Source organism: Corvus brachyrhynchos, unplaced genomic scaffold (genome assembly GCF_000691975.1).
Source record: "Corvus brachyrhynchos isolate BGI_N302 unplaced genomic scaffold, ASM69197v1 scaffold209, whole genome shotgun sequence".
In the NCBI taxonomy this organism is placed as follows: Eukaryota; Metazoa; Chordata; class Aves; order Passeriformes; family Corvidae; genus Corvus; species Corvus brachyrhynchos.
The window spans coordinates 352,386-373,824 of record NW_008246056.1 but is presented as its reverse complement, the minus strand read 5'-3'; the positions used below and the strand labels follow the sequence as shown (position 1 = coordinate 373,824).

The following is a 21,439-nucleotide window of genomic DNA, read 5'->3' as shown; positions in this document are numbered from 1 at the left end:
TTTTCTCTGCCATGCACCCCAGAGCAGATGAGTGAGTTTCTAGAAATGGGTCCCACCTAACAGGAAAAGGAGTGAGGACATAGGTGTCCAGGTATAGGAGTTCTCTGGGGTCGTGTTGGAATCCAGGAGCCCAGAGAAAGCAACCCAGCCCAAATCCCCAATACTTTGCTAACCGCATTATAAAGAAACAAGATTTAATTAGCACATGTAAGTAATCTCCTCCTTAGCTGCTGTCATTCCACTGGTACACTCCAAATTCTATTGCTACTTCTGTGGCCCTCAAGGACAAGAGGTGGTGTTGTACAGATTCCCTTTGCTTCACAACAGGGGAAGAACACCAAAAGGACAGAGACATCACCAACTCACCTCCAAGTCCACCAACTCCACCTGCCACTTCAAAATCTATTCCCAAACAAAATAGATTGTCTCCAAATACTTTACTTGGACTTCTCTATTCTCAGCAGCAGTCTTTCTTCTCCTGGCAGTACTCTTAAACTTTAGAAGAAAGTAACAAAGCTTGCTCTCTGCTCCAGGAGTACTTTCCAGTTTGGCTACTGCACCTGCATGCTGTCACAGCCCTGGACAAAGGAGACATTCCAAGAGAACCTCCTGGGATCCAAATGTATACAAATATCATCACCAGTGCAGGAGAACCAAAAGAAATGTTCCCAGTAATTGCCTAAATTCATCTTTGTACTAAGCAACTCTCCTTTAGAGAGGCTTTAATAGAATCACAGAATGGTTTGAGTTAGAAAGGACCTTAATGTTCATCTAGTTCCAACCCCCCTCCTGTAAGCACAGACACTTTCCACTAGACCAGTTTGCTCAGAGGCCATCCGGCCTGGGCTTAAACACTTCCAGGGATGGGGGATGTTTTCTTGGGCATATAGATACCACAGGGAGCCCCAGTCCAGCCTCACACAGCATCCTAAGAGCTTGTATTTACAGCCTCCTGCGAGCGGGAGGCTGTTTACTAAAAGGATTAGATAAGGCTTGACAAAGATGCAGGAAGGTGGGCATGCTGTGCCTTAGAAAACTTCTGCAATACAGAACCCAAAACATCCCCATAGGCAATTCCAGTTAGAAAAGAACCTAGAAAAGAAGGAGGGGAGAAATTTCAAACAGGTTTGGCAGAGCACTTTGGCCACAGCTGGATAGAGGGTTAAATTACAGGAGAATAACCAAAGAGCAGCGTGTCCAAGACATCCCTGAGCAGCCAGTGCTTGAACTGGTGAGGTCTGTGGGACTATCTCAAAATACTTTTTGTCCTTTTCCCTCTGGCAGAAAACAACCCCTAAAGCATGCTGCTGCTTCTCCTCCCACTCTCCTGCAGAAGGGAAAGCTGCTCTCCTGGGTTTGGTGAGGACAAGCAGCTCACATGCTCCGTAAGGCTGCCCAGCACTTAGGGCAGCAGCTCAATTCTCCCTGCTTTGGAGAGCACTGTGGTACCCACCAGGCAGACATCCAGATCTTTTGGGTTCCACGCTTCCAAGAAAACCAGGATGCAGCAGCATTGCTTGTAGGGCATCTACTGCAAGGCCTTTCCTTGATACAGACAAGTGTTACGGGGCTGAAGCACACCTTTTCTTTTAATACCAGTTTGGTCAGTCTGTCACATCCTGGCGTTGTCTAAAACACTCAGAGATCAGTTCCTTGTGCATTTCCTTTGCACTTCTGAAGTTAAGCAATTCCTCCTCTCTTGCTTGCCCACACATTCAGCTCTGGAGATCACAGTCACAGCGGTGGCGATGGGGTTTGCTACTCTCAGCATTTTCAGATACTCAGGCAAAGCTCTACTCCTCAGAGTACTTCCAGAGTAGGCTGGAAAGTTCCTGATGAGTAGGTGGGGAAAAAAAGTGACAGAGAAGGGGTAAAAATATGAACTGTTAGTTTTCTTGAGGAATAGCATCCTAGCACCACCAAACTACTCAGGGCTGAGGGACAGAACATGCAGGCACAGGAGTTTCTCCAGTGGTCTGGTATTGTGCTCAACTTGGAATTTAATATAAACTATAAAACACAAACACAATTACCAAGTTCCCCACTGTGTCCATTTAAACACAGCTAAGCAAGGATGTGGATTCATGTTTAAAGGAACAAGCCACAGGAGAGAAGGCACAGCAGGGCCCACAGGCACATGGTACATTTAGTTCCAGGGGAAGAACACCTGACTTCTACATGCAGATCAACAAAGAAATAAATTAATAAAACCAAGTATATGGTCTGGTTCCTTTATTTAAGGCCATTAATTATACCATTATGGGCATCTCTGTTAGGGGACTTGCACAAAACTTCCTGTGAGCCTGATCAGGAAGAGTGCCAAACTGCAGCCCAGGGAACATGGTCCCCTTTTAGGCTGGGATGAGGGTTTGGTTTCAGCACTAGCCAGGGCTCAGGCCTTCACAGCAGTTGAGTGAAAAGCAGCTGCTAGAGCCAGACCTGTGAGGAGGAGGAAGAGGAGGACGCTCAGCAGAACCACACCGGGGAGAGTGGAACAAAGCACACGGAAGAACAAGCCCAGATCAAGTCGAAGTACGTTTATTCACGTGAGATCAGTTCGGACATGACCAGATTGAAAACCTTTCTCCTTCAGAGCACCCTGGAGAAACACACAGTAGTGAAAATCCAGGACAACAACAACAGCAGCAATCCTGAGGCCATAGGCACGCCTCACTAATTGCGGGTGGCCCCAAAGCGCCGCACGCTTGGATGCAGCGGCTGGGCAGCCCGGGCTCGGCGCTCCATCACTCCTGACACTTCTCAAGAGGGGACAGAACTGTTTACAGGAAGCCATTTGTTACCGGGGCCGGCCTCTCCTTCCCCCCGACCCCAGCAACATCCCTTTCCCACCCCACCTTTCATCAGCTGCTTATCTGCTGCCCAGAGAGGCAGCCAAAAAGTTCATCCAGGTTGGAATTTGAAACCAGAGATTTTCAGACGCCGTGGCTGGGGTAAACGGTGCCGCCATCAATTTTAGAACTAAATTTCAGGGAGTTTTCATTCTATTTGTACAGGGGCTAATGAGTAGCTTGGGATGTGAACACTAACCCCAGGGCATAATTCTGAGAACAGGATGATAGATTCTCAGTCTCCGGCTCTAATTATACAGGCAAAAATTGGAATGGGAATGAGAAGAGTCAAGAACAGGACTCAGGTCCCGTATCAGCTTAATGGCATCATTTTCCCAAGCACTGAAATATTCTGAGGGTTAACAAAAAGATGCAACAATTACCTCCACCCAGAGAGAAAGACTCAAAAAAAGTCTAAAATGGAGCAACTGAGTTCCACATTAAGCAAAGCTGTGCATGGAGATATAACTGCAGAAGCAGCAATCACCAAGCAACTGTTCAAAACTGCAAAACCGTAAGGCACTAATGATGTTCCACTCATTACAATCAACACATGACTAAAAATTGACATTCATCAATTAAAAAATAAAATTAAATCACTGTACATTTTGAAAAGGCAACTGTTCCCATTTTAAAAGTTTCAAATTATCAGCTCCAAGAATTTTGCTGCTCCCCACCCCCACCCAGGCATTGCTGACTAGTTAGATGGAGTCTTTGCTCACAAGTTCTGCAGGTTAACACAGACCTATTGCAATAAAACATCTCAAGGCATAAAGACAAAGCAATTTTTTGAGAAGTTACTCAGTGATCCCTTTAAGATCACCAACAAATGTTAGAGGTGTCAGTTGGTCATCCCGCTTACCACAGTACTGCAAAGCATTCCAACAACACCACACCAAGTGCAGCCACTTGTTTTTTGTGCTTGCAGGTAGACTTGCAGCTACCTTTCCCTTCAAGATACAACTCAAGCTTTCAAACCCTGGAGCTTGAGGTTCCCTATGCAGCCATAGCTACAGGAGCGTGGGGGAAGAGAGCAGCAGTTGCTCGTTAATGCGACTCCACGAGTACGCTTCAGTCCCTGTCTGGAAGCCCATGTCTGAGAGCAGACAGGTCCCTTAAATTCCTTTAATTCCATTCTGATCCTTCTTTGCTAGAGATGAGCAATCGCCCAAGGAGTATGAAGTCAGTGACATCAGTTTCCTTCAGAAGGTCACCTCACACCCATTTTGGTCAGTATTGATCAGGTTCAATAAACAAAGCAGTAGTGAAAGTATTTGTGTCCCATTACTGATCCCTGAAGCCATTCAAGGATCCTTTAGATACAAAGGACCTACTAAGGCCTATTTCAGAGATCACAGTAAAGTATTGCACGCCATTCAATAGCTTAAAAAACCATGAAATCTCATTTCTCAGAGATTAGTAACATTATTAAAAAATGTTAAAAACAAGTACAGAGGTAACTTCTCTATGTGACTCTACTGGAATATATAACAGTTAATAACTAGGGGATAGCAGAGGTCCATCTGTGCAGAGATTTAGCAACAGCAGTTTTTAAACAACTGGACAGCGTAAATTCCAAATAATTATTTTTGCCCTTTCTAAAAGCTAAGGTGATCTTAAATTTAGGACTATCCATGAACTGCACTGTATGATTTCACCAGCACAAAAGACCATCAAGATTCATTGCAAGACAGCCTCCCAAAAACCGTCAGTTTCAAACAGCTGACTTTGGTCAGCACATCCAGAAATAAATAAGAAAAGGTAGAGGAATGAGACACCCAACAGAAGACCCTGGTGTGACTGCTGGCATGGAAGAGCCTGGGAGGCTGGGACAATCCGTCAGTCCCATGGATTGTCTGGCTTAGGTCAGCAGCTCCGTGACAGAGTGGTCTCAGGATGGGTATTTGGTACTTCACGACTGAGCTTGCCTAAGGCGACTCAATCAAGTCTTGTGGAGTCATTTTGAATCAGTCCAAACCTGGAGGATGTACCAAACAAGTCTCCCAGGGCTTTGATGAGTGTCTCAGCTGTCAGTTCCATACAGCAGTCCTTCCAGAGGGGAGCAGAAGTCACTCTGCCAGCATTCGCAGGCGCCGCTCGTGCAGCAGCAACCTGATCTCCCTCACTATCAACGGTGAAATGAACAGGACTGTTGAACTCGTCTGTGGAAAGAAGCAAATCCAAGACAGTCAGCACAGAGCAACCACAGCTGCAGCCACCCCCACTCCAATGTGCACCCAAGGCCATCCCAGAAAGATACAGGCTAAGAGAAGGAATGACAGAGTGGCACAGCAGAGGAAGGACTGAGCTTGCAGGAAAGCTCATACAATTTCAGCTGTCATGATCACCCTTTATGAAAGATGAGATCTTCAGGTCCTCAGTGACCTTCCTCCTCACCACCTCTGCTGGTTACCAAAGTGGCCTTCTCCATTGTCAGCACAGATGCAAAGACCTCTCCTGGCACTTCCAGCAGGGAAGACCAAGTGAATTGTGCAATGTTCACCACTGTGGTGATGCTGAGTGGACATCAGGGCCTCAACCATTCTCTGCCCCAGCAGCAAAACAGGGGCAAGGCATTTTCAGTTTAGTTTCAACACCCTCATCACTCCTTCCACTAATCTTCAAGACCTAACAAACAAGCAGCTTCACTTCAGCTCTCTGAAAATACTAGAAACTGTGTATCATGGAGACACAGGAGGGAGAAGTCCAGCCTTGGAAGTCAGTAAGGTGGTACGAGCTTTAGGAAATGCATACAGGTTTTTTTGGGCAAGTATTTTTGTGTCTCTGCTACAATCTCAGTTCCTGTTGGGTAACAGGACTGTAAAGGATCCAAAATGAACCCACCTGACTTAGACAACCTGAGGCAAAGCCACACCACAGGCCACTTTGAGAATGGTATCTGAAGTCACAATTCCCAGGTTCTCACAAAAACCTCCTATGGCAAATTGAGCTTTGACAAAGAATTTTTAAAAACGGTGATTTCTTACCATTAGAATGAAGAAATAGAAAACCCACATCCATCCCAGGTTCTCCTGGATCAAAGACACTAGATACTAAATAGAAATGAAAAGAATATTATTCAAACTGGGGAGATAAGCATGACTTTCAGGCATAACACTTTCATTTCCTAGACTTTGTGGGCTGTTGACACTCTACACAGAGCTGATCACAAAATCTTCCAACTGGTCTTTTCCTGTCAGAAGAGATGACTCAGGACAGCAGCCTTTTTCTGTATGAAACCCACAGTTTCAGCAAAGCAGAGACACCATCCTGAAGCTTTACAGTAACTCAGAGCAGCACAAAGACAGAACTGAACTACAGTTTCAAAGGGTGACAAATTGACTCTGCTGAATACGAGGTTTTTGCACGGAACACTGGGACATAAGTGGATGTAAGTACTCTCAGAAGAGCTAAAAGCTCTAGAATGGCTTATAAATTACACAAGACACATTTTCAAGGGTTGTGCAACCAGTAACTACTTAACCCTTCATCCAGGCAAGACACTTGAGACTACACTCTGTTCTGAGCTGCACCCTGGCTCAATTGGGCAGCCCAGGCCACACAAGAAAATGTATCCCTTATTAGCAGATTTATATTCAGATGCTGCACAGGGCCTCCCTTCTTCACTTCTGGGTGTATCAGGACAGGATCTGAATTTCTAACACGCTCATTGTGCATTTGCTGTTATTCACACACCCCCGGAATGACGTCGTGGTTGTCTCTGCTGGAATAAATGCAGTGTTGGAAGGGGAGGCAGGTGGAATCTCTCAGAACCAAAGACCCAATTTTTATGATGACGTGAGTTTGGATGGTATGTGTGTGGGAAGACAAAAACACCGAGAGGATGCCAGAAGAACACTGAGTGTAACAGTGCACTTATACATGTCCTCAGAGCACTTGTAATTTTCCATGTTCAGAGGAGATAAGCAGCATCTATCCCACAAAGGAGCGACTGAATGATTGTATTTTTCAGGCAATCAATGGCAAGCACAAACCCAAATCCCTTTCTAGAAAAGGAACTCGCACGCCTTGCCTGCATCCCTGGTATTTTACCACCACTGCAGGATGCCTGGAGTAGAACTGGCTCCGATGCCTCTCCTAAATCCTCCCCAAAGCACCACTGTGTTCTTTCACGTAGCTAACACTTGTATTTGAGAAGAAAACATCCCCAGTGGGCACACTGTCAGCTTCCTCCTCTGCAACACTCTAGTCCTCAGACCTCTGGCAGCATACTGTAAGGACTATTGAAGCAAGTGGGGCTGGATTTACAAGGTGTAAAAGATATCCACAGATAAAAAGCGCAAGCACAAATAAGAGCAAATTTTAAATCGCTCCATAAATGCTGTAACATTCCAAAGTATTCCAATTTTACTCAGTTATAGAGATATGCTTTTCTGTAAGAGAAGGTTTTCCTATCACCTCAAAACAAAAAATCTCCAACTTGCAAAATATTTTTTCACTCTTTGCGAAGCTTTTTGAAGTTCAGGATATGAAAGTATCTAAAATTCATTTGAACTACAAAAGTGCCTTAACATTAGCACTATTAATACTTAGTTTAGTTCTTAATTACATTGTTTCCACTGGAAACTTTGTTAAAACAGACAGGTTCCCTTGGTTGTTTCTTAATTATTTTAAAAATCCCCCAACTCTCTCTTTCTCTCCCCATACAACTCTGGATTGAGGAATGTACTAACATCTGTAACCACAACAGACACTTTTCTTCCTTCCCCAGACCTCTCTTTTCCTTTGGCAGCCTCACCTGACCCACAGCAGCACCAATACTGCCTGTTCCATCCACAATTCCCGTGACTGTTGCCAGAGCCTCGCTGCTGCCTTTCACCAGATCCTGACGCCCCAGGTCAGCAGAAATTGCAGAACTGATCATGTTAGAGGGGCCTCCAATGAAAAACCCTGAAAATGACAAGACAACAGCCTTGGTGCAAAACAAATACTCAGATTCTCAACAAAACACCTTCAAAACCCAGATTCTCTACCATGCAAAGCTCAGGACAATAATTAAGTCTAGGGACAGTGCTCAGAGCGTAACTGCAAGCAGAGGGGTACCTGAAACATACAGTCATGGAACACCCTGGATATCTGGAGTACCCACACAGAAACAGCCAACAAGAACGTTTTAATTACTTTGGAGTATCATACCCCCATGCTACAGCCTCAGTCTCCAACAGTTCATGGAGGAGGAGATGGAAGGCAAAAAAAAAGGACCCACAACAACAGGACAGAGAGTTCTGAAATAAGAGTGTTTGGAAAGAAAGGCTCTATTCATGCAGGCTTAATTCCATAACACAGCACAGTATGTGTGGTGGCACAAAAAGCTTGTGACCTCTCACAGTACACAGGGTATTTTGGATTCTGACAAACACCCTCAAATTTGAGCTGCAGCTCATGACTCTGCCATATACCCAGTTCCTCAGATACAAGATCACTGGTAATTTGGCATAAATCCACCTTCATCATACTGAGCCAAGGCAGATCCCCTCAGCTCCAGGCCACTATTCTATACCTCCCTCTGTAAGGCAGTTTTCCTGCAGCTGTTTTCCAAAGGTAACAGAAACTGGGCCCCAGTTTTCACCCTTTCTGCAAAATCATCAGAGATGGCAGCACACACAAACACCTTACCACCACCTGGCTGGTGTTACTGATTGCTCTGCAACACATTTAGATGTCTACCAGCATAACAGCGGCTTTTGAGAAGTTACCTGTAATTGCCATGATCACAGCATTGATAGGTTTGCTGTTTGGGGAACCTGCAAGAGAAAGACCAGGTGAGGGTAAATAAACTTGAGTAGTAAGAGAATCCTTCATCTGTCTCTCTGGGGAAGTCAGGCTCAGCTCAAACTCTCTCATCATAAAGTATTCAACATTTGAATAAGCCTTTTCACTCATTCTCCATTTTCCAAAACATTTTTTAAAGTACAGAGATTGGACCTGGAGGTAGTAACCCAGCAACTTCCCAAACAATGCTGCACAATAAAGCAAAACATGCAAACCCCCATCTCCTAATTCCTCTTTACAAAGCCATGTCTGAGCACCTACAGGTTCTCCTTGCCTTCCCAGCAGCACGTGTACATGCAGCTAGTTTCCCATTACAGTCCCTCAGTGCTTTTCTGACAGTTTTCCCTGATACCTCACTTCCAGGCATCACCTGAATTCCTTACTCACTTCCACTCAGGGCCCACACATGGCAAGTTCCTGTGCAAGGCAAGGTGCACCCTCTTCACAGATTCTCAGGCCATTATTACTCTTAGGTGCAACACACTATGGGCATAATAAGGTTTCCTGTTTTGGCTGATGGAAGCTGAATTATCACACTGCAGGAACCTTGGATCACCTGAGACTTCTGTATCTGTCTGGACAGCAGCACATTTTGAGTTAAGCACAAGGCACCTGGTGCTCTGGCTGCTCTGCTGTCTAGTACAAACTTCAAACCTCATCAGCAGTAATTTCATGTTTACTTCCAATTCACTTTTTAAAGCAATGAGCTAGCACAAGAGCCTACAAAAACTCCACCAAACCCAATCCTTGCTATTCAATAACTTATTGACCTTACTTCGAGACCATCTGAGTAAGCCTGCATGCTTCCAAAAGCCACACTTCTCATGTCCAGCTCTGGCAGTTTTCTACCCACAGATCTCAAAGTGCTCTATAAAAGTCTGTCTGGACCACCACCCCATTTTGGAGGAACACACAGAGAAGTGAAACAGCATCCCAGTGAGTTAAATCACTCTGGTACTACAGGACATTGTCTGAAGACACATACCTGCCACCCCTAGAAGTGCTTCATAAGATGTTTCACAGGAATTACATCTTCCCATCTCCTTACACTCTTGTTTTCCTGAGATTCCTTTCAATAGCCAGACAGCAAGAACTATATCTATCATAAAAGAGGCAGAAACTCTCCAATTTCACCACTTACAGAAGTGTAAGTAGTGAAGTCTAAGAGCTTCTCCTGCCTCTGTGTAGTGTATATGTACTCCAGTACAGATCTGTCCACAGATTCTCTTTCCTCATAGTATAGGGAAGCACCCGAGATTTCTTGTTCTACCAGTTATGGTGTTGACACAATGACAATGCCAAAAATCTCACTGACACTGAAGGAGGATCAGTACCAGAAGGACCAGTACCATAACTCACCACTATAGGGAAATGCAGCCACTCAGAGAATTCATTTCCACCCCATTAACCAGAGAACAGATTTCTTTCTGTGCAGAGCTGCACTTGAGCAAAATAGATCAAAAGGCACCATTCTGATCCAGAAGCAGTTTCAAGACCAGAAAACATAATGAGAACAGGCTGTACTCTGGTTCTCTCTAGGATGCACTGAATGAACCTCTTATCCCTGTGCAGCACACGCATACTCACGGCTGTATCCAAAGAGAGAGCCCACAGCGAAGAGCAGGCTCACTGCTAGCACTGGGGCTCTCTTCTGCAGCACGTCAGAAATCAAGCCCTGGATAGTCCCACCTGTTCAAAAAGAAAAATATCACTGTCAAGATCAGGATGCTGACACCTTGAACAAAGCTCATTTCACTGAGTGCAGTGGCCTCTGACTTCCTCATCAATACACATTCCCTCTAAAATCCTGAGAGCTACGTTTCCTGCCCTTACTGCCCAGGACACAGAGACAACAGTAAATTTAAGTGTCTCAGATAAAGCAGGGAAAACTACTCATAGTGCTCTATTGGGAATGTATTACTTCTTTTTTTCTGGTATGCAACTAGCCAATGCTCCTACTTTCCTTCTCTTCCCATATAGGACAATCACAACTCTACGACCACCACAACGCTGGATTAAGCAAGCTGAACACTGTGGCTCGTTCCTTTAACTGAAAGTGCAAGAACAGGCAGCTCTTTTCTCACAGGAAAAGCACTGTTACACAGGGGCCTCACATTCCCTGCTGTCTTCACCTACGTAGGGCAGGTGCAACTGAATGCAACAAATGCCAAAGGCCAATAAAAATCACCTTACGTACCACTGCTACCTCTGCAGGAACTGCTCTGCTGGTAAAAGCCAGAATGCTGAGAAAGCCTAATGCAGAAAAGGCCACAGAGGCAAAAACACTGACCCTGAACAGACCCAAATGAGGATGTCTATTATAGGAAAGCTAACTGGACAAGGGAATAAAGCAAGAACCTGAGCACAGGAGATTGGAAGTCTAAACACATATACAATATATTCTTTATTCTGGAGGAACTGGGTCAGATTTTGCAGCCAGCAGGAACAAGAGCAATTACATTTAATTTCTGAACATAACACAGTTGGTGCCTGCTCTGCTGAGATCTGCAATGAGTCTGTCCTTAAAAACATAGGACAGACAGGACAGTACAGAACCCACTAAGCCCAGATCTAAATCTTCCCCCAGGGTACCTGTCAGAAAGGAAGTAGCAAGCAGGGGCCCCATTTTGTACACAGCACTTTTCAAGAAGTCCTAGTCAGTGAAGAAAAGTGCCAGCTGGGGGTAATTTTCAAGAGTGTGACAGTGCCCTTCAGTTAAATGTAAACTCTTTAGGGGGTCATATACTTTTTTAAGGAAAAAAAAAAGCCAAGCAGCCACATACATAACTAGACTTTTCCCACATTCAGTGAAAGTGAGATCCCACTGAACACTACTGCTCTGGCTGCATTCACTGTCTTTCATTCTCAAACACTATGCAGGCAGCTGCAAGAAGATGTCACTCCCCTGCTCACTCACCTATGATTCCTCCCACATCATACCAGATCGAGAGCTGGTCAGCTTCTGCTTCTTTCCATCCAAAGTTGTTGCTGAGGTAGAAGGGCAGCCAGAAGAAGAATGAGTAATTCACCAGCTTCAAGCAGGCATAGGCCAAGGAGTACTGGAACAAAGAGAGGGCCAGCGAGCAGTTAGCACTTGAGAAATGCAAACAGCACTTCTGCTTATTCCCATAAAGCTCTGGATCCAGCTAAAGCTTTCATGGGAAAGCGCTTCTGAATTTCATGTAAGAAGGCAGCATCATGAAAGCTTAATGCTGAACATCAAAGGGAACCCAGGCATACAAAAATCACTGACAAGAAGGTTATTTTTTATCACTGAATGCAATGGGTTAAAACACTTTCAGTGTAATCTTGAGAGGAGATGACATCAGGCTTCAAAAAAAAAAAAAAAGAAAATTTAATTCACCTTCTGAAGAGAAGGGAGCCAACCACGTGACATGAAACAAGCCTGAGATTTAGTCATCTGTGCATCATGCTGAGAAAAGTTCTGTGAAGTGGTTCCTCTGTGCTATCTTGCGCTGCTCAAAAGGCTCATCTGCTTACAGCACCAGAAGAGAAAGCTTCATCCGTAATCCCCAGGCAGGTATTCCCGGACACGGGATGAAAGGTGTGGCCAAAGCTGAGCACGGGCTTTCAAACCCAACAACTGAGACAACCTCCTTCTTCTGGCTGCTGGGCTCAATTTGTCCTTAGCTAGCAGATCTCCTCCTTCAGAGCCCTCATGTGTGTGGCCAAGATTAGTTCTCAGGGACTGCTGGCCCAGCATGTGGAGGGACAGGTCACCCTGTTTCAGTAAAGCCGCCTGATAAACACCGACACAGCAGTTCAAGGAACCCACTTGAAGAGGCAAACAAGGATGAAGATGCTAAAGCACAGCCTTTGAGACTGTGTGCATATGGACACTTGATTTTGAATTTTAAAAAGCAGATCTTTTTACATATTAAACTCCACAAAATCATCTCTTCTGAATTTATATTATTTTAATAGATACAGACTTTTTAGCTGTATTATTAATGCTTTTTCACTCTTACAGGACACAAACTAATTTCCACCATATATGGAAGACATGGGGATGTTTGGTAGAGTTCTCCTGCCTCTGGGTGTGAAAAGTGCACTGTACAAAGTGATATTTATTTCAATGCACTAAGAAACTGTCCACCAGATTGTCTGAGTGATTAAACACTGAATTCCTAGAGGCTCAGGGGAAAGCTGTCTGCACTAAAACTCTTCCACTGTATCACTCAGCAGGAGATGAGAGAAGCTACAGAAAAAATATGTCAAATAAATTCTTTGTAGAATCTTGACAAGGCTTTGGAGATTCTCTCAGTATTTGGTCTCTCACCAATCTGACATGGTATCCCTGTTTGGCTGGGCACTAATCTGACATCAGATAAAACTCAGAGGTGTTCAGGTTGCTGGATTAGGGTGTGGAACGTGTCCTCAAAACCCAAACTACGAAGCCAGCAACCTCAGTTGCTGCCATCTCCTTTTGCTCAGGCCAGTGAAAAAGGTCACACATCAACTGAGGCAGATGCCACCCACTAACATTTTGTGTAAGGCATTTACCAGAGGAGGAAAGAACTCAAGATGGGTTTGCTCTCTTTTGCCATCCCTCAACTAAGGCCTTAACAACAGAACTGGGGTTGTCCTGCATTCAACACACTGACATTTCTAGGTTTCCACCCACCCCTTCCAGATTTCCTGTTTCTTTAATCACAACAGTCAACTGCTTTGCTCATTAAAGATACCTGGCAACACTGCCCATTCAGTAGCTCTGCTCCATGACAAATCCAGACAGTTCCCACTGTTCTGCTGAGCCAGCCACTCTGCCCCCTTTCTTGTACTGGCTGTAGTACTCAGAGGGGACAGCCCACAGACGCAGAAGGTTAACACTGGTTTTTAATGACAGGTTAACTTTTCAGCTGAACATGAATTGGGCAATACCGCTGATACAGAAGCACAAGTTTTCAAGGGTCAGGACAAGGATATGTGGAAACTGCATCACCAGGCCTTGGTTTCCTGTTGTTCCTAAGAAATCCCACACACTTTGCCAGCTGTCACATCATGCCAATTCAGGCTTTTCAGGCCAGCTTTCTGCTTTACAGTAACTAAAAAACCCCAAATCTCAGTATCAGTGCCACAGAGCTCTGTGTGATGCTCAGTTAGGAGTGAGAACCCCACTCCTCAGGGCAGGCATCTATCTTACCAAGGAAGCATCCTACAGCCACCTTTGCTCATGGTCTCCCTTCCAAATTCACAGCAGGAAGGGCAGGATCTCTGCTCCCCTTCCCCTGCTCATTACATGCACTCCATGAAGCAGGATGGGAAGAGCAACACACACCACACACCCAGACAGTATCATCCATGCACACAAGGATAACAGGCCCAACCCCAACATTTCAACAGTGTGAGACATCAGATGTCAACCACTACAACATATGGTCAACATATTAACAATGATGTGAACAAATCCTGACAACGCAAAAAGCCAGCTTTACGTTTAACAGATAAGTCAGCTCTTACTTAAGAACCTGTGTCCTCACCAGTACTACACCAGGAAGGCAACAAGCTTGGAAAAAGCCAATGGCCTTGGGCTGGTTGTCATTGTCAGTTGCTTGAATGGAGTAATTCCGGTCATCATCATCTACATCGTCATTGCCCATCAGAGGTCTGTTGGCATCTTCTTCCACACTGACTTCATCTTCATCTGCTCCAAGCTCAGGGAGGCCTAAGTTTTACAAGGAATAAGCAACAGGAAAAACGGACCACAGCCTGTTCACCCTCTCCCCACTCTAAAGCTATGCTCACTTCTTTTAAGCAATTCTACCTTCTAGCAATTCCCTTGCTCTCCCATACCTCCATCTTCCTTTGGCTTAGAAACTCTTCTAGATGGTGTTCTGCAGTGCCGCCAGTTTCTACCCTTTGTCTTCTAGGGCTCTTGAAAGTATTGTCTGATCCTGGCGTCGGCTTTGTCTGTTCTGAGTGTCTGGCCATTAGTTGGAAGACACAACAAATTAGTGCATTTCCCCCCTTATTGAGGGGTTGGGATCCTCAGCCCTGGCTCCTGGGTGCCACCACCCTTGAATGTGGAGGCTGAGTGTAGCAGCAGGGACACAGACACCTGCTGCCTGTTCGTGCCTTTGCTGGAATGGAAGGCCTGGGAACTGCATTGTGCATCCTGGGATGCAGAGCACTCTTATGAGCACTCTTTATGGCAGCTTTAGCGCTACCAACTTTACAGCCTTTGCAGGCACCTGGGAAACCTCCTCCACGGCCCTGTCAAAGCCCCAAAGTTCTTTTGTTTTCCTCCTACACTCTGACTTGCCTGCCACCTTTTCAGAGAAGAAACACATCCAACCCAAGAGTTATTTATCTGTGGCAGTCCTGCAGACCAAAACTACTCTCCCTTCCCTTTGCACAGTTAAGGCTTGCCATAGTTTTCTCCTACAACAACCAGTTATCAGTTTGTCTGCTGTTTCTTTAACAAATACTGATGTTTCAGGTGAAGAAAAACTGATAATTAGGCATATCCTAATGGAGATGTTAAAGCCAGGCCATTTTATTTTGCTTTTAAAAAATATCCAGACCCTATTCACGTGATGCAGGGTAGCATTTAGTGTGATCTTGGCAAGTAAAGCATTTGCTCCATTAAATGCACTAAGGTGCAAGACCATTTGGTAAGAGCCCTGAGGATAAATGCTGTCAGAATGAGTAGAACTACCTGGAAAGCTGCAGCTCTGCTTTCCATGAAGGGACTGAAATAGCACAGCTCTTCCACTCACCCACTTCCTTCGGCGACGTCAGGAGCCCGAAGAACACAATGACTCCTCCAGCAAACTGTACGGAGGCAGTCACCAAGAAAGCATACTGAAGAGGAATAAAAAAAGCATTCTTCTTTAAAGCACTTTCAGTCACACACACCTCCCTCACTAATGAGGGTTTCTTTACATTCCAGCCTCATTAGAGAGCAAACACAGCTACAACAACCCAGACTGCATCCATAACACTTGGAAACAAGTGATCTCTGCATCTCCTGAATAGACTGGGTCCTATCTAGGCCTATCTGTACTGAGGTGACAGCAGTGAGGAAGCAGCTGAGACAACTCAACCAGAGATACAGCTCTATTGGAGGGGACTGCTCAAAGAAGGGTCAGGCACCAAATTCAGACAAGATTGTTCAGAGCTTTAGTCAATCAGATCTTGAAATCCTCCAAAGACAGATCCTACAGGCTCTGTCCCCTTGTTCCATTGCTTTACATCATAGGAAAATAGTTTCCCAAATATCCAGTTGGAACCATCCCTGCTTCACTTTATACCCACTGCTTTTTCGCTCTCTCACAGTGTAGTCCAGGAAAAAGTCTGGCTCTGATTTCTCAGCAATCTTCTCCCAGGCTTTGGAAGGCTGCTCTTGGTACCCTAAGCCTTCTCATGTCCAGAGTGACCAGCTCAGCTCTGCCAGCCTGTCCTCAGAGACCCCATGCTGCAAGATGTGCTGGGTCACTCCCATTCCCTGTGCTCAGTTGTCCACTGCCACAGGACAGCCTGGCCTCTTCCCACTCACAGCAGCTATGCCTCCATGCCCTTCCAGCTCCAGTGACTCCAGTCAACTGAGAACCTGTGCTGGATGACTCTGAAGAGCACTTGAAGCCACCCAAATCAGAAGAAGGTATAATGTGACACTAGAGCTCCTCAGTAACATCAGTCCTGTTTACAGAGGAGTCTCAAGCTCATTTCTCCCAGTTTGGAAGAGTCAGGAAAGGAATAGCCTTTCTATTCTGCCTACTGCTTACCTCCACAGAACTCAGTAAGATGAAATTGGACACATGAGGCTGCTGCCCCTCAAAGATGGGATAAGAAGCCAGTGTCTCATAACCCATTCAGACACGCAGGTGCAGCTAGAAGCCAGGCAGCAATACCTACCTCATAGCCATATTTGAGAACGCAGGAGGCAAGGAATGCCCCAAGGATATTTCCCACAGATGCACAGGCACTCCAGAGTCCAAACACAAAACCTCTCCTGCAGAAGGGGAAAAAGATTTGAAGCAGGCAATGTGAGGACAGATGACATTACAAACAAGACCAAAACAAAACATTCAAGTGAACTTTAACTTATGAATAAAGTTACACCATTTTCCCTGACCACTTCAAAGAGACACAAAGTTCACTTAAAACAAAACACATAATAACTTGGAGGGGTCAAATAGATAAGCAAGGAACCCTGAAACATCTGTGTTAAAGCAGAGTGAGCTGGCAACTAGGTTACAAACTGACTAGAACTCCTCTGCAATACCCCAGAGAGAGAGTAGAATCTACCAGGAGTCAGTTACTATTTGCTCTCTTTATTGGTAAGTAGACAGAAACAGGTTTTCCAGTGGTATGAAAATTAAAATTGAGTCACTCTAAGGGATTTTTGAAGTTTGACTCTGTGCTTTTAACACACACAGTTGTGTTCACACCAGGCTGTGCTGTGGCTCCAGAAAAATGAGAAAGAGAGAGAGAATGTAACAAGGAAGGCACATTTCATCCTACCTAATTTTAATTATGATCTAACAGTTGGCCTTTCTGATTTGAGAATTTCAGCATGATCTGTTGCTCAGCAGGTCAGAAAGTGAGTCACTGAAGACAACTCAACTTACCCAGCTTTTCCAAACCAATTTCCCATGACAGCAACCACACAGGGCCAGCCAGTGGACTGCAGCAAGCCATTCACAACCCAGAGACAGCAGTAGAACCACTTGTTGTAGAAATGCAACCATTCTGTGAGTGTGCCAAAGGAGAACACCTAGAGAGGAGCAGGGGGAAAACAGAGAAGACACCCTGAGGCTACTGATGAAAGACATTCAGGAGTGCGGTGCTAAAAAAAGGAACAAGCTTTCAGGGAGCTGTGCAGGGCCAGGGCAGAGGCCAGGCTGGCATTGTTTGAGACACAGCACAGGACTCACAGCACCCTCTGCTGAGCCAGCAGAGCTCTGACTCCAGAGACAAACGTGCTATCATGGCACTTCCTCTCCAAAAGACTTTTGTCTCCCCAAACAGCACAGTTACAACAGCAGAGGAGAAGGAAGAGACAAATACTTTCAGTGACAACACTAAAAATAGAGTAGCCTCTTGATCTGCTGCTGTACTGACATCCTAATCCATGAGGCTCTCTGCAAACACAGAACCCTCACAGGTCATGGATCTTCACCAAATTTAACATAAATACTACAGCCAGGTCTCAAATTACTAAGTGCTCTAACCCAAACCAGCCAAAATAAACACACATTGTGGCACAGGGTGCTTGAGGCACACTTGTAGTCACGTGTTTGCAGAGCCCAATAGGTCACAGTAGGGTTTGTAGCCACTGGGTAAATCAAACACACTCCACACATTTTACTACTACTTTAATAGCCAGAAAACCACCATGAGATAAAACAGATTCACACTTATCTGCAGTGGTTTGAACTTGAAGAACGCTTTTGTTTTAAGCAGATACTCTTTTTTGACACATACCCTCCCAGCAATTACATAAAATAAGTACATGAGTGCCTGGGATTGTTAGCACATCCTTTAAAGAACAGAGTGAAGATTGTGTTTGGAAGCAAAAGCCTCGATAACAACATACATGGTCTCAGAGATTAAGTTAAGTCCCCAAAAGTCCAAATACACCAATCTTGAACAAAAGCTGTTCATCAAGTCTCTAGGCAGTGCCTCAGACTTAGGAATTTCCTTCTAACACAGTGTCCAGAACTAGACATTTCAGGAAGGGGGAGTCATCTACACTCAGTACTTTAGACAATGCAGTACATGCATCCAGCACCAAGTTATACCTGCAGGCTTTGAGACACTGAGGTACAGCTACAGCTCACGAGCAGATTCACACAGAAACAGAGCCTCTTCTCCCCTACAGCAACACCCTGCCCAGAAACCCTAAGGAAGATCTTTAAATCCCACTACTACATTCCAACTTACCACCAGAGCAGAGGAACACATGCCAAAAGACAAAACCCAGCGTAAATTCAGGCGGTCCCCAACTATGCCACTGACAAAGAGACCCTGAGAACAAAACACAGCATTAAATAAAGCCAGAAGATTTACACCCCATAGCTGTAAGAATTAAAATAACATAGAAAGGCCAAACTAATCCAAACACCGCCATTATACCAACGTACAGTTTGATTCTAACTACTTCTCTTGTCACCAAAGAAACCCTGCTCGTAGCTGCTCATTACATTTCTTGTTTGAAAGAATTCAGCTGAGAACTCTTGGAGAGACAGAACTAGTCCTCCCTGGTGACAGGAGTGTAAGAAATTCTGAAGTGATAGTACTTCCCTTGTGTTTGCTAACAAGCATCTTCATATGGGTGACAGGCATGGGCAGAACTAACAGAAACCGAAAGAGAAAAGATTTGCCTCTGAACTAAGCTTTTTATTGTGGGTGAGATGTTCCCAGTAAGAGTCAACCAAAGCTGAGCAGCTGGGGGTTAGCTTTACTCACCACAGCATAGGAAAACAAAAAGATGGTGTCCAGTGTCCCTAGGAAGAGAGTTGCTTCTTCTGCATTAGGAAATAAATGGCTGCTGTTCCAGAGCTAAAGAGAGAAAAATTTGACAGGTGAACAGGGAGAGGCATAGCTCATTCTACTCTTTTTCAGTGGAAACCCCAGCTCCAAAGCAGAACAGCATCTGGCCCAAGCAAGCTCCCATTCCTCCAAGACTTTAATTATCAAATCAGGAACAATTCTGGCATTATCTTCTGGCAGAAAATGTCCACTGACACTTTGTTTCACTTCTAAAAGGCAAGCTAGCAAACCAGAAGGGAGAAATGTTCCTTTCACCTGGATCAAGACAAACGACTGGCAAAACAAACCCTACTTCTAACAACCATGCAACTGTTAGACAGCTTCTTACTCTGAGACACTGATGAGCATTTTAATGAATAATACAATAAAGGCATATTCTGTTTTATGTGCAGCATCTCTTCTGTACTTCTCTCGCTGTCTTCATTAAATAAATAATTCCCTTGAAGTATATGTGGCAGCAGCCAAAATAAGAAATGACAGAAAACAAACAGAAAAGAAAGACCACAAAAAGAACAAGGGGAAGAAGTAGACTGGTTGGAAACTATTTACAACAAACTCCAGTCACTAATGTTGTTAGGTTTTTTGCTTACCCTGAGTTTCACTTTACTTTCAATATGATCAAAAAAAGGGGAAAAGTCTCACTTGTCCCCAAAGAAAGATTAATGAAATCAGGTTAAAAAAGCAAGCTTTGAGGATAACTTGAAGAATGAATAAAGTTAATCAGAACAAAGTTTTCTTCCCTTCTCACCATGCCTCCATTAGAAAACAAACAAACACAACCCAAGCCCAACCTACAGATATGCCTAACTCAAATATCATCAGCTTCAGCTTGATTCTAGCCCTCCAGGAGAACATCTTGCACAGACAACACTACTCATACGTCCACTTAGTTTAACAGATGGAACCTAAATTGATACCTAAAGGACCAGTTTGACCATTTTTCTTGTTCAGACACGCATCTCAACATCCAGCAAACACCAAATCATCTATATATTAAAAAAACCAAAACAAAACAGCTTCCAAAATATACTAGTTGTCTGAAAGTCAGTTAAAGAACTAAACAGAAACACCTTGTATTTTGTTTTAGCATCCCTGGGATGCTCGCTCCTTTTGGCCATACTATAAAATCCTGAACACATTACAAGTGAAATTTACTATTCTCACTTATCACAAGAAGTCAGCATTTATCATCCTTCTGTTCCTTCTGTCAAACATTCAAATAACCAATGATTTCTAATGCAGGCAACGCTCCAGCAGCTGACTTGTAACTCCCTGCTCTAATAGATCTCATGGCCTGTGACCAAGCTGTTAATGTGAGATTTCTTCCACTTCTCAAAAGCATCAGGACAAAGCATTACAAAAAACAAGCATGGCCCTAAACACCCTATGGTAGGAACCAGGAGGTAGTTCTTGCATTCCCATTTGTGAGAACCAAGCACTTTAAAACTTCCTTTCCTGCAAGCAAGCACTGCCAAACTCCCTCTGCTTTCACTGAAGCCAGGATTTTAAAGACAAGGCGTACTGGATGCTCAGCATGGAAATCAGACCTTTTAGATGCAAGATAAAACATCATTCTTCACTATCAACTTAGGATAAGCAGCTAGCATGCTCAGATAGCTCTCTTCTCTCCTGGTTTGGCTATCCTTTTAAGAGAGTGGCAGCAGCACCACTGCCACAGAGAAAGCACAGCCAGGATTTCACAGAACTCTCTGTAAGCCCATTAACTGCTTTGGTTTATTGCCTCCAACGCTCCAGAGGAAGAGTCCCTGTTTCCCCCTCCTCCATGCTTCTGGCTATTGCAGACTCTGTTGGGGCCCCCATTTCCTTTGGAACACTGTAGCTTCTCAAGAAGTTTCCCTCTGGGTACCACTAGGGAAGATTTCAGACTTGCCTGGTGATCCATAACACTACAATGCCAACTCCTAAAGTTCCCCCTCACATTCTGAGAAGTGAGGAACACCTAAGGGGCCTCTTCAGCCCCACAAGCTCAGCCCACTGGCAGCTGCCCACCTTTCCTTGCACTCCCTTCTCCCTTGTGTCCTTACCTCGTATGGCCGGAGCTCAGGGGCCGTGCTGTTTAGGCAGGAGGGAGTCCATTGGCTGGAAATGCTGACTTTGACATTACTGAATGTCTTTCTGGAGGCATGGAGCAGGGAATAACTGCCAGAAAACACACAGACACAGGTTGGCTGAATTTTCTCTGGATGTTAAGGGGGAAAGGGGGGAAATACAAATCTCTGAGCAGAGATACACTCAACCTACCTGAAGAAGGTCAGCAG

At 44.7% G+C, this 21,439-nt stretch overlaps 1 protein-coding gene across 1 annotated transcript; it reads right to left on the bottom strand.

Moving 5' to 3' along the window:
• Positions 1-2,522: 2,522 nt before the first annotated feature.
• Positions 2,523-21,439, bottom strand: SLC37A3 (solute carrier family 37 member 3; the record flags this gene model as incomplete). Its single annotated transcript, XM_008642421.2, has 14 exons — positions 2,523-5,011; positions 5,837-5,902; positions 7,609-7,760; positions 8,567-8,614; positions 10,230-10,331; positions 11,560-11,701; positions 14,144-14,328; positions 15,383-15,467; positions 16,521-16,617; positions 17,237-17,382; positions 18,552-18,635; positions 19,077-19,169; positions 21,206-21,320; positions 21,423-21,439. Coding segments are annotated over 14 exons (1,425 nt in total), but the record flags the coding sequence as incomplete, so codon positions are not given.